The 12,587-nt window shown below is 38.7% G+C and overlaps 1 protein-coding gene across 2 annotated transcripts in view; it reads left to right on the plus strand.

Moving 5' to 3' along the window:
• The window catches only part of LOC103042532 (ectonucleotide pyrophosphatase/phosphodiesterase family member 2), a 57,213-nt gene that overhangs the window by 38,004 nt on the left and 6,622 nt on the right, over window positions 1-12,587 (plus strand). Inside the window, exons 19-22 of one of the 2 annotated variants that reach the window (XM_022671977.2) lie at window positions 673-733; window positions 2,759-2,910; window positions 4,249-4,384; window positions 4,939-5,016. In XM_022671977.2, the coding sequence (XP_022527698.2) occupies window positions 673-733; window positions 2,759-2,910; window positions 4,249-4,384; window positions 4,939-5,016 (427 nt within the window). The remainder of the gene's footprint in view (window positions 1-672; window positions 734-2,758; window positions 2,911-4,248; window positions 4,385-4,938; window positions 5,017-12,587) is intronic. The other variant, XM_022671978.2, reaches the window with a different exon arrangement.

The following is a 12,587-nucleotide window of genomic DNA, read 5'->3' on the forward strand; positions in this document are numbered from 1 at the left end:
GTGAAATGATTCGGGACTACTGGATACTCCTTCAGGGCTTCTGGGCTAATACACGCTTATATACAAGGTACTTGATCTACCATGTTAGCACTGTGCAAGCTTCATAGCTAATAAAAAAAAATAATAATAATCAGCTGGAGTTCAGGGTCAAGTTTAAGAAATGCATTTAAACAGGCCAGCACAAACACAAGTGTTTGACATTAAATTAAAGATGTTAACATTTTCAATTTTGTCTGTTGAAAGGAATAGGTAAAATTAGTAGGCACCCCATGAACAGTCAATTTTCACACCCTGTGCCTGCCCTGTTAAAATAGAGATGGAGCTAACATAACTGTGTCGATGGTTGTGGGTTTCTGGTGTATTGCTATGTTTTGCGGCAGAAAACTGGCTGATTTAAACCCTTTATTTAACCCTTGTTGCCTAGTGATTGCCTAGTGATATAGTATCCCAGGTGGTTGCCAATTGAGTATTACACAAATAGTTAAATGAATATATTGATGATGGTAGATAATACTGTATATGGTGTATATATATCGGAGTATTTAATCATGCACATCTTTTTTTCTTGTCCTAATCTCTCTCTCTCTCTCTCTCTCTCTCTCTCTTTCTCTCTATTTCTCTCTCTTTCTCTCTTTCTCTCTCTCTCTCTCTCTCTCTCTCTCTCTTTTGCAGAATAAAATTGAGGAAAGTACTCAGGAATTTTCTTCAGAAGGTTCAGGACTGCCATTAAACAGTTAAGCCCTCTTCTCTTCTCACACTTCACTGCCTCCTTCTGTCATTTCTTAAGAAATGAACTCTGAGCCCAGTTACCCAAAGGCACATTAATGTTAATTTCTCCTAACTTGAGTTCAGTGTTCACTAAACCGTTTAATGATCTTCTTTAAGCTAATTTGCTTTCAGGAACCCTGCCCCTGTTTAGCTATTCGTAACACATTAGTGTGGAGTTTTTTATATTGTTCTGTTATCAGAAGAGGTCGGTCATATATCAATTTTGAAACAAATTAAGATAAACAAAATCTCCTGTCGTGAAATCATTATATCCTTAAAAGCACTAAATATGCTGCACCTTGGTTTTGTGGTACAGTATTTTTCGTACTATAAGGCTCACCTAAAAACCTTTTAATTTTTAGAAAAAATCGTCAGTGTCTTATAATCCACTGCACCTTATATATGAATTCTACCAGTCAGGTATTAAGGAGCAGTAAAGCCACTCCACTGAAGTACAGAGTTATACAGGAGATTCAGTTTAGTTCTCCAGCACCGAGACTAGAGCAATGTTAGCAATAGCCACTAACTGCGCTAAGCACTAGCTCCTTCACTGTTCTGTTTTGAGTATTATCGGCCTGTAGCCTGCTGCTAACCCCGGCTAGCACTTCTGGAGCAGCATTAGCATTACCAGCTAACCACACTATATTGGTATATTGCATTGTAGCCTATTTGTTCACCGTCTTAACCTTTTCAGACCCTATGTTCTTTGCAAAGGACAGCTTTTTCTTTAATGGTTTATTGCAAATAACTCTAATTAAAGCCTATTGTCCATTAGAATAGAACATAAAAAAGGCAAAAAAGTTGCAAAGTATTTATTTATTATTATTTATTTTCTAATTTTATGTGATTTAGAACACTTATCATGTTAAATATTACTGATTATGGGTGATTTGCGAAGTAAAAAGGTTGATATAAAATAAAATAAATGGTTAAATACAGGCATTCAATGCAATAGACATTTAAAAAGCAAAGAAATATTTTAGTTTATTGAGTTTCATTTTTATTTCTCTTTAGACTTTTAGGTTCTTCTTTTGTGTGAATTGCAGACAGAAAACAGCACTGAAAGGGTTAATACAAGCTACGTGGGACAAACCACCAGTTAATATCGCCCTGGGTTACCGGAACACCGAGGGTTCTTCAGTGTAGCGCTGTCGGGCAGCATTTACTAGTGCTAGGGCTCAGTCACTAATGCTCATACTGCTGCACATAGCCTTAGTGGTGGAGAAATTTGGGAATCTAAGCTTACTGTAAATAAACTGAAGCACTTTACTCACCCAAATAAACAGTTTTCAGGAGTGAAATCTGTGTAGATTAACATCCAGTGGTCATTTGACTTAAATAAATTAGAGTTTACTTTTAACTTAACTTCGCTTTGTAGCTGAAGTAGAAGGAAAATATGGCGACACCCCTGTTCCTTACTAGTGTACATAGTGCATCTAATAATTCGATGTGCCTTATAGTGCAAAAATAACAGTACATTTAGATTTGTTTTATTTTTTAAATTTGTTACACTATTATTTTATATAAAATCAAAGCCTTGCTAAGTTACTGTGTATGAAACAGTCAAACATTTTTAGATTTATTTTTTTAGTTTTTACTGAATGTATGAAACTCTTAAATTTATACTAAATAAAATGAACGCATTTATAATATTTATTTTGTTGCGGTAGTATATTCTTTAAATTATTTTTTAAATTGCCAATATTTTGTAATATCGCCAAGAATATTGTTGTCACAAAAATACCCTTAAATTTTAAATGATATTATTTTAGGACTGTATCGCCCACTCTCAGTTCTCAGCCTTGTAAGAAATAAAATCTCTTAAGTCTCATTGCTTACATTCCTACGTTTCTTATCCTAAAATAATAATTTAAAAAATAGAAATTGTTTTAATGTAAGATTTTGTCTCTAAAAAGCAGATAATATTGATTTATTAAAGAAGGAAATAAGTAATAATTTTTATACCCGATTTATTGTCTGTACATTTCAGATGCTACCCACCTGCCTTTTGGACGTCCAGCTGTTCTTTTCCAGTCGCAGTACACCTTACTGCAGCACAGCGACTACATCAGCGGCTACAGCTACGAGCTCCACATGCCCCTGTGGACAACGTACACCATGACAGCACAGGCAAACACCAGTGTACTCACCCTTACTCACACACACACACCTTACCACTGCCTGTACACTACGTTTAAACACAAGTAAAGAATCATTTAGAGTATTAATGATTGAAGTAAAATATAAAACAGATTTATCCAGAAGGTGGCATGAAGTTACATAATACAGAAGAATAATCAATTCTGCTACCCGGGTATTTAAGGTTTATTATGAGTATATTAATTATTATTTAAGGCTAAATTCAAAAACAGAAAATTAGGTATAATACTTTTTTTTTCATTTCATTATTTCTAGTGAAGAAGAAATGGGGTTTCATTAATTTTCCCAGTTTTTTAGTTTTTCATTTCTGCCCCTCACAATCTAATTTTTTATTTTTTTTGGGGGGGGGAATTCTCCAAACTGACATATCTCCATAAACCTACTCGCCTGTCCTCCCACGTACCTCCCACCCACAATTTAAATGTTATATTAAAAACAATCTGTATTTGATTTTCTGAATTTTGAGATTTTTAACATTTTAACAGATTTTGTAACAAATTTAGCAATTTAGCGACAAATTCATACGATCCGATGAAAAAAAAAATTCAAATGAATGAATGAAAGCCCATTTCATCGTTACTACCGTATTTTTCGCATTTTAAAGTGCAACGGATTATAAAATGCATTAAGCGACACTAGTAAGGAACAGGAGTATCCCCATGTTTTCCTTTTAGTTCAGCCACCCAGCAGCTAGACCTGTAAAGCTAAGTTAAGTAAACAAAACTGTAAAAAACATATATATTTTAATGTCAAACGAGCGCTGCATGTTAATCTACACAGATTTCTCTCTTGAAAACTGTTATTTGGGTGAGTAAAGCACTTCCATTTATTTACAGTAAGCTTAGATTTCCAGATTTACACTAAGGCTGGGTGCAGCAGCATTAGGGGTTAACCACTAGTGAAAGAGCTAGCGCTTAGCACAGTTAGTGGCTAATACTAATGCTGCTCCACCAGTGCTAGCTGAGGTTAGAAGCAGGCTACAGGCCAATAATACTCACCTCCGAACGACGAAAGAGCTAGCGCTTAGCACAGTTAGCGGTTAATGCTAATACTGCTCTAGTCTCAGTGCTGGAGAATTAAACTGAAACTTAAAGGATTTTAAATAAGCCTTATAGTGCAGAAAATGCATCTTGTAGAAAAAATTGCCTTGATTAATTTTTACAAGATGCAAAAATGAAAAAAAAAAAGAAAAATGATACAATTAATGAAAGCCCATTCCTTCTTTACTTTATTAAATGGGAAACACGTTCTGCTTTATCCAAATTTAGCCTTAACAATACACTGACTGTTCCTCATTATCTCTCTCTCTCTGTCCGGCAGGTGGACAGCACTGCTCTCCCGCTGTCTGGCTCAGAGTGTGTGAGAGCAGACATCCGCGTCGCTCCTGAACACACACAGTCCTGCCAGTCCAGCAGCCAGAATCCTGAGATCATCCGTGGATTTCTTTATCCCCCCGGTCAGTGTCTCTCCACCAGCCCACTGTCTGATCAGCACACGCCTAACAGTTCTAAACTACAGGCTGAGGAGCCTCTTCACTGTTATTTGTGGAAATACAGCTCTGGAAAAAATGGAAAAGAGAGCACTCCAGTTTCTGAATCAGTTTCTCTGATTTTGCTATTTATAGGTATATGTTTGAGTAAAATGAACATTGTGGTTTTGTGTTCAGGAATCAATATTTGGTGGAATAACCCTGGTTTTAATGACAGTTTTCATGCATCTTGGCATCATGTTCTCCTCCACCAGTCTTACACACTGCTTTTGGATAACTTTATGCTGCTTTACTCCTGGTGCTAAAATGATCAGCAGTTCAGTTTGCTTTGATGGCTTGTGATCATCCATCTTCCTCTTGATTATATTCCAGAGTTTTCAATCTGGTAAATCAGAGAAACTCATCATTTTTAAGTGTTGTCTTATTTATTTATTTATTTATTTTCCCCCGAACAGTAGATAATGTGGTAACCCAAAAAAACAGAAGTTCTTATAGTGGGATCTTTTTCTGCCTTTCTCCAGACTCCTCCTCCTCTTCTGAATCCAGATATGAGGCGTCTCTGATCACAAACACAGTGCCCATGTATCGAGCCTTTAAGAGTGAGTATGCTCATGCAGAACTTTTTACTACAAACTCAGTCATGCATGCGAAGTTCCCACCTCTCAGCAGAATTCAGTACTTTGAATAATAAATATGCTTTTTTAAAACAGGGGTTAGGCTGTAAGAAAATACTGATATATCAAATTATTGTGATATAATATTTAACCTCAATTCTTAAACACACAGCAAGGATTTTAATAAATAGTCTGCATGCAAAGATTGTGTTTATGTTATGTTTAACCCTGACCACTAGATAGCAGTGTTGTACTCTGTCTTCAGTGTGACTGGTACATTTTACACATTTGATAATGCATTGTTATGTACTACATGGCAAGGCAAATTTATTTTTATAGCAAATTTCGTACACAGAGGCAATTTAAAGGGCATTACAGAAAGTTTTAAGATTGAATGAAGTTTAAAAGGAAGTTTAAACTTTATTCTTTAAATTATAATTAAAAATAATTTTTTTCTTTAATAATTATTTACTGCAGATACTTTCTTAAAAATGTCAGATTCATCTTGCAAAAAAAATGCCTTATTGTTGCAAATCCTAAAGGTCCTAAAGGTCTTAATGTCCTTAACATCCTAAAATGGCTGACAGTAAAGTTTTTTTTTTATATTATATTTGTAGTTTTGATATGCATGTTAGCTTACTGATTTAATGACTGACTGACCTAAGCACAACCAACAGCAATAGTTATGAATCTGAAGTTTTTATAAAATTTAAAAATTATAAAATATATATTTCTAATATATAAAACGTAATATATGTGTAATATGTAAATATATATGTAATATATGCTTTGTAAAATATATGTAAATGACTTCTGTTTCTGACAGAAGCAAATGTCTATCTACTGAGATTCACTCTGAATCTTCTATATGTTAAGATTTACAGTCTATATTATCCCATTTTGAAAATCAGATTAAAATGGTAATTTACTTAATCCAATTAATTTGATTAACCTTCCGGCCCTGTATTGCACTACTGTAAGGAAGGTGATATATTCAAAAAACTGTCAAAGTATAAAACGGCACCATCGTATTTATGAACATCTGAAAGGAAAGTTTGTTATGTACATGAATTGTGCGTGTATATATACCTACTTGGGGTGTAACGATTCACAACTCGGTCGGTATAAACAGTTTGTTTTCGGTACGGTTGCTGGAAAAAATGAAGAGCTGAGCATTCTTTATAGCCTTACCTTTATTAACTTCATAATAACAATAAATCTTCATTATTATCATGTTTAGTTTTTAGGGGCTTGAGCACTTTTATTATTAAATGCTTGAAACCAGGATTCTCTCCTACTGTCATCATGAGAGGCTCCATCTTTTGGATCCTGGTGGAGACAAACATAAAAATGAGCCTGATTGTGGTTTGCGCTTTATAAATAAAACAACAGCATTACTTTAACTGATTAAGCTACATATATTTATTCCCAAGCATATTACTGGATGCATTTTAGTGTTTGAGTTCTTTGTAGGAAATATATCTAATCTAATCAAATGATATTAGTGGTGTCAATCACTTAAAAATGCATTAAAATCATGATTAATTGTTTTAATGTTGCAGTTTCCCAGTATTATTGTGAGAGAACAGTAATAATAGTGTAGTGTGGTTTAGGTCTGGCAGACTAGATCATTTTTACTGTATAATAACATCTCAGAGAGAGAGAGAGAGAGACAGAGAGAGTTAGACAGCCTGAGTGAGAGAGAGACTGTGAGTGTGACAGAGAGGGAGAGAAAGAGAGAGACGGTAATTTTATTCACCTTTCATTATAAGCAGGTCATAGACAGAGTACTATACAAGATTTAAACTTATTTTATGAATGAAATATATTTTTCATTTTTCCAATTCATCTAATGTTTTGGTGTTATGGCTACAGTGACTGTGTACTACAATTACCGGTTTTCTGTTGTCTGTCTGTTTTTATTATGTTTTTCATTGTGTTATTATGTGTGTGTGTGCCTGTAGAGGGCATTATTGAAACTTTATAGACCATTTCAATGAGGAAAACAATAACAAAGCATGTCTGTTCCTTCGACGCCTCTGTTGTGTCCCCACTTGAATGATCAGACCGGACAGCAATGTGGAACAAACTTCTCTCTCTTTAATGTAACAGCAAACAAAAAACACAGTCCACTCCTGCGCACTCTACTTTGCTTCTCCCTCTGCCTCCGCTCCTCCTCTCTCTACACACACTTAGCTCCCCCTAGTGTTCTCTCTCAACCCCACATATCCCTTTCTCTTAAGAAACTCACCAGACTGAAAATAAGCACATGTAACGTTCAGCTGCAAAGTATACAGCATTCAAAATAACCAGATGGACTACCATACAACAGTATAACTATGAGTTTTCTGAAAACATTACACCAGCATTATATATCTTCTTGTTACAGATATGTACTAACTTCTGTCTTAGACTGTTATTTACATCACATAGTCTTTAGACCACGTGGGTGCTTTCCTAGCCCTTATTGAGGCTCTGACCTGTGTACTTTGTGAAGGCTGCATGATATCAAAGTCCATCATTGACAACCCACTTGAATTCTCGTCTTCATTGTGCGAAGGCACAGGTGCTAAGTAAGATGCATTCCAACACCGTCCATCTGACAATTTATAGGTGTATGGACCCCTCTGTTCCATCACTTTGAGTGGTTTTCCGAACTTGGACTGAGTCTTTGGAAGAATGCCAGGTTTTCTTACTCTGACATACGAACCACACTGGAAAGAAACATGCCTTGCGCCACGCCTCTTATCTGTGTATGCTTTGCTCTTCGCTTGTTGTGCTTTCACTCTAGCAAGGACCTGCTCTGATGATGGTGCCGACTGTGAACCAGGAACCTTGAGACCTGAGACATGGAGCTTGGTGTGCATGGGTCTTCCGTGTAACAGTACTGCAGGGGAGCACTGGGTTGTAGCATGTGGGGTAGCACGGTATGCTTGCAAAAAACCTTTAGTGAATTCTTTCCACTCTTTCTCCTCCAGTGAAGCTGTCTGCAAGCAGTCTTTAAGGCTGTGGTTGAAACGTTCAATTTCACCATTTGCACGTGGATAGTACACTGAGGATGTTCTGTGCACAATCCCTCTTTCTTTGAGAAATAACGCAAACTCATGAGAGGTGAACTGTGATCCGTTATCAGAGATCAGTTCTTTCGGGTCACCCTCCCTACTGAACACTGAAGATAGAAAATGGATCACGGCCTGTGTTGTAGCCTGTGCAACGAATGCTATCTCAGGCCATTTGCTGAAATAGTCTATCAGTGTGATCACAAAACGACAATGCCCGGGTGCTTTGTCAAAAGGCCCCATGATGTCAATTGCCAGCTTTTCCCAAGCACTGGTAGGGACTGGCACAGGTTGCATTGGCGTTGTATGTGTGACTGCTGACTTGTCATGTAACTGACATGTTACACATGCTTTGATGGATGCCTCCACCTGTGAATCCATCCCTGGCCACCAATATAACTCTCTCAGACGGACCTTGGTACGAACAATGCCTGGATGCGTGTCATGTGCCAGAGAGATAAGCTTCGGCCGGAGACTTTGTGGTGCCACAAGGCGGGTTGTGCCTCGTACAACACATTCATCTTGAAGAGACAGTTCAGATTGGAGCCTGAAATATGGCTGCAAGGCTGGTTCCAGGGCTTTCGCAGATTTAGGCCATTTGGACATGAGCAATTCACGCAGTTTGGTTTGCTCCGGGCAGGAGACACATGCAGCTTTGAACTCATCGCATGTTATTGCCGGTAGTACAGAAGTGAGTGCAACTACTTCCACATCATTTTCTAGGCTGGCCCCTTCACTGTGTAGTGGCAGACGGGATAAGCAGTCAGCTGTGCAATTTTCATGTCCTGGCTTGTACTGAATGTCATAAGAGAATGACATTAACCTAGCTGACCACCTAGCTATGCGCATGCCAGCTCTACCATGTCCCTTGGCAGTGTAGTCAGTGGGCTGTGGTCTGTACGTAGTGTGAAGTGTCTTCCCCACAGGTATGTTCTCCACTTCTCCGTTGCCCACACACAAGCTAGGGCCTCCTTTTCTATGGTAGAGTATTTCCTCTCTGCCTGGGTGAGTGTACGTGAACCAAATGCTACCGTCCGTTCAGTGTCATCTGGATGCAACTGAGTAAGCACAGCCCCCACTCCATAGTCCGAAGCATCTGTAGTGACTATGGTGGGAAGTTCTGGGTTAAACAACGCAAGAGCAGGACTGCTAAGTATGAGTTCCTTGACCCTCTCAAAACTCTGCTGAGCCTCTTGTGTCCATATAAATGAAGCAGATCCACGAAGCAGGCTGCGCAATGGCTCCACTACAGCTGCATAATTTGGAATGAATTTTGCATACCAAGATGTGAGACCCAAAAATGAGCGAAGACTGATCACATCTGTAGGCGGTGGAGCTAGTGACACCGCAGTCACATGGGAAGCATCTGGCTGTAGCCCTTTTGCTGACACAGTATGCCCTAGAAAGGACAGTACAGGTTGCCTGATACGACACTTGGCAAGGTTCAGTTTGAGTCCTGCCTTGTCTATGCGCTGTAACACAGAGTTCAGATTTTTGTCATGTTCCTCCGCTGTTAAGCCTGATATGATTATATCATCCAGGTAACACTGGACTCCTGCTTGACCCTTCAGGATGATTGACATCATCCGCTGGAAACAGCTTGGTGCTGAGGCCAAACCATACGGAATGCGTTTGAAACGGAAAAGGCCGTCATGTGTTATGAAGGCAGTAATATTACGGCTGTCCTCATGTAACTTGACTTGGTGGTAAGCACTCTGAAGGTCCAAGGTAGAAAAAAGTGTTGCTCCACGTAACTCTGTGAACATTTCTTCCATGTGTGGCAGAGGATAACTGTCTACCACCACTGCCTTATTCGGTTCCCTTAAATCCACGCACAATCTGACTCCCCCGTCTTTTTTTTTTTGTCACAACTATGGGAGAGACCCATTCAGATGCTTCAATTGGCTCAATCACATCTTGTTCCACCAGTTTCTTTAGCTCGGTAGAAACCGCTTCCCTAACTGAAAATGGAAGGCGTCTTAGTTTCTGCTGTACCGGCTGAGCATCTGGCCGAATTTTCACTTGATGAGAGAAATCCTTTGCACAGCCCAGGGCAGAATCTTGTGCAGCTGCAACTGTGGAGACTGAGAGGTTGTGTGGGGCTGAAGTGACACTACCATTCAGTACCTGCAACTGTAACGCTGAGAATAAGTCCCTGCCTAGGACTGCAGATCCTTGCTGCACAATGTATAGCTCAGCAGCAGTACTGTGGTCTCTGAACTGTACCTTGGCGTTCAGACAGCCAACAACATGTATCGCATTACCCCCAAAACTAACCAGGCTTCGTGTTGGTGCAGAAAGGGCAGTACTTGAAAAAAACTGCTTGTATACAGACACAGGTAAAATAGAAACTGCAGAGCCAGTGTCTAACATTAGTTCAAGTTCTTGTACCTGACCAGCGCCAACATGCACCTGGACTGTACACATAATTTTGCCTGGATCATTTGCTCTATGGTCAATGGTCAGAACAGTCACTTCTGGTACAGTTACCTCAGACACTTTCCTGGTTCCCCGACACACTTTGACGAAATGTCCCCTTTTATTACAGCCTCTGCACAGTGCATCTTTAGCTGGGCAGCCAGACGAGTTAGCAGTATGCTGTTTTGATCCACATCTGTAGCATGTAATTCCCTGTGCATTATGTGATGCATTATGTGACGCACCACGAGCCCTCTGCGCAGGCTTGCCTTTACACTGGAATCGGTGCAGCCTGCTATTCTGCTGTACAGCTTGTACCGCTCCGTCGGCAGCTCCCATCATTATCTTAGCCTCAGCCATAGCACTTTCAATTTGGCGTGCTATTAACATGGCTTTCTTGAGGTCTAGTGGCACTTCTAAAAGCAAACGCTCTCTAATGCGGGTCGAGCTTGTCTTTTCAACGAGCTGATCTCGGATCATTTCTTCTTCCATAGTTCCGAATTCGCATGTTGCTACAAGCTCTCTCTAAGCCGCAACATACTGATCAGCAGATTCACCAGCGTGCTGGTTGCGCTGGCGGAACCGGTACCGTTCAGCCACTACATTAACTTTTGGCACAAAAAAGTCCTGTATAGCTGAAAGAGCTGTGTCGTACTTCTCATCTGCAACAGTCAGTGTGTAGAAAATACGCTGACCTTCTGCTCCCAAGCAGTGAATGAGAAGTGCACGCTTCCGAACGTCTGAGAGCTCCTCTCCCATGGCCAGCACGTAGTTCTCAAACACACGTATCCACGACTTGAAAGGTACTGGTGGCCCACCGGGAGTTGGAAGAAATGGTGCAGGCTGGTTCAGATTCAAAGCCATCCTCGTCGCCATATGTTGTGTCCCCACTTGAATGATCAGACCGGACAGCAATGTGGAACAAACTTCTCTCTCTTTAATGTAACAGCAAACAAAAAACACAGTCCACTCCTGCGCACTCTACTTTGCTTCTCCCTCTGCCTCCGCTCCTCCTCTCTCTACACACACTTAGCTCCCCCTAGTGCTCTCTCTCAACCCCACAGCCTCCGGTGGCGCTATTTCCAAGTATAACAGCTGTCAAAATGACGAGCGCATATTTCACAAGTCTCCCGAAAACAGAGCAAACACATGGTCAGAAATTAGTAAGGATTTAATCAAAGGATTTAAGAGGGACATTTTTTTTCCTCTGATTTAAAACATTTGCCAGAGGTGAACTACCCAGATGTGATCACTACCTTGTTGAAACTGAGGCAGTGAAAGCGCACCGCAGTTTGAGCGCATATAATTAATTTCTCAGTGGAAAAGTTGGGAACATTTGTTCCTGTAGTAGAGAAGCATCACTATAGTGTATGGTGAGGTTGGAGCAAGTCAGACGCTATCCAACACGTACTCTGCATGATTTATAGATAAGAAGGAGGGAGAAGTTGTGAGCGGACACTGTAACTGCAGGGCAGGTTAGCAATGAGAAAAAACAAAAGCAGGCGTGTTTACTATGGAGGACCAAAAATGACATAAGTATAAATAAATAAATGTTGAAATTAATAAATGAATAAATAAATAAATGAATGAATGAATGAATGAATGAATGTTGAAATAAATAAATGAATAAATAAATAAATGTTGACATAAATAAATGCACATATAAATGAATAAATAAATATAAAAATAAGAAATGTGTTTAATTTATTTATTTACCTATACACATATTTGTGCACGTATTTATTTATTTTTATATTTATTTATTTATATGTGCATTTATTTATATATTTATTAATTTCAACATTAATTAATTTATTTATTCATTTATTTATTTATATATATATATATATATATATATATATATATATATATATATATATATATATATATGTGTATTTATTTATATTTAGGTAATATTTGGTCCTCCATAGTTTACTTTTTTAAAGAACAATTTGACCTGATTTTTATTGTTTGTGACTCTCAGATTAGGTGAAGTTTGCATTCATGTTAAATTAAAAAGTTACATCCACTGTTTTGAACGCTGTTTACCGCTGAACAGAAGTGTCCTAGAAACAGCTA

Source organism: Astyanax mexicanus, chromosome 2 (genome assembly GCF_023375975.1).
Source record: "Astyanax mexicanus isolate ESR-SI-001 chromosome 2, AstMex3_surface, whole genome shotgun sequence".
Classification (NCBI taxonomy): domain Eukaryota; kingdom Metazoa; phylum Chordata; class Actinopteri; order Characiformes; family Acestrorhamphidae; genus Astyanax; species Astyanax mexicanus.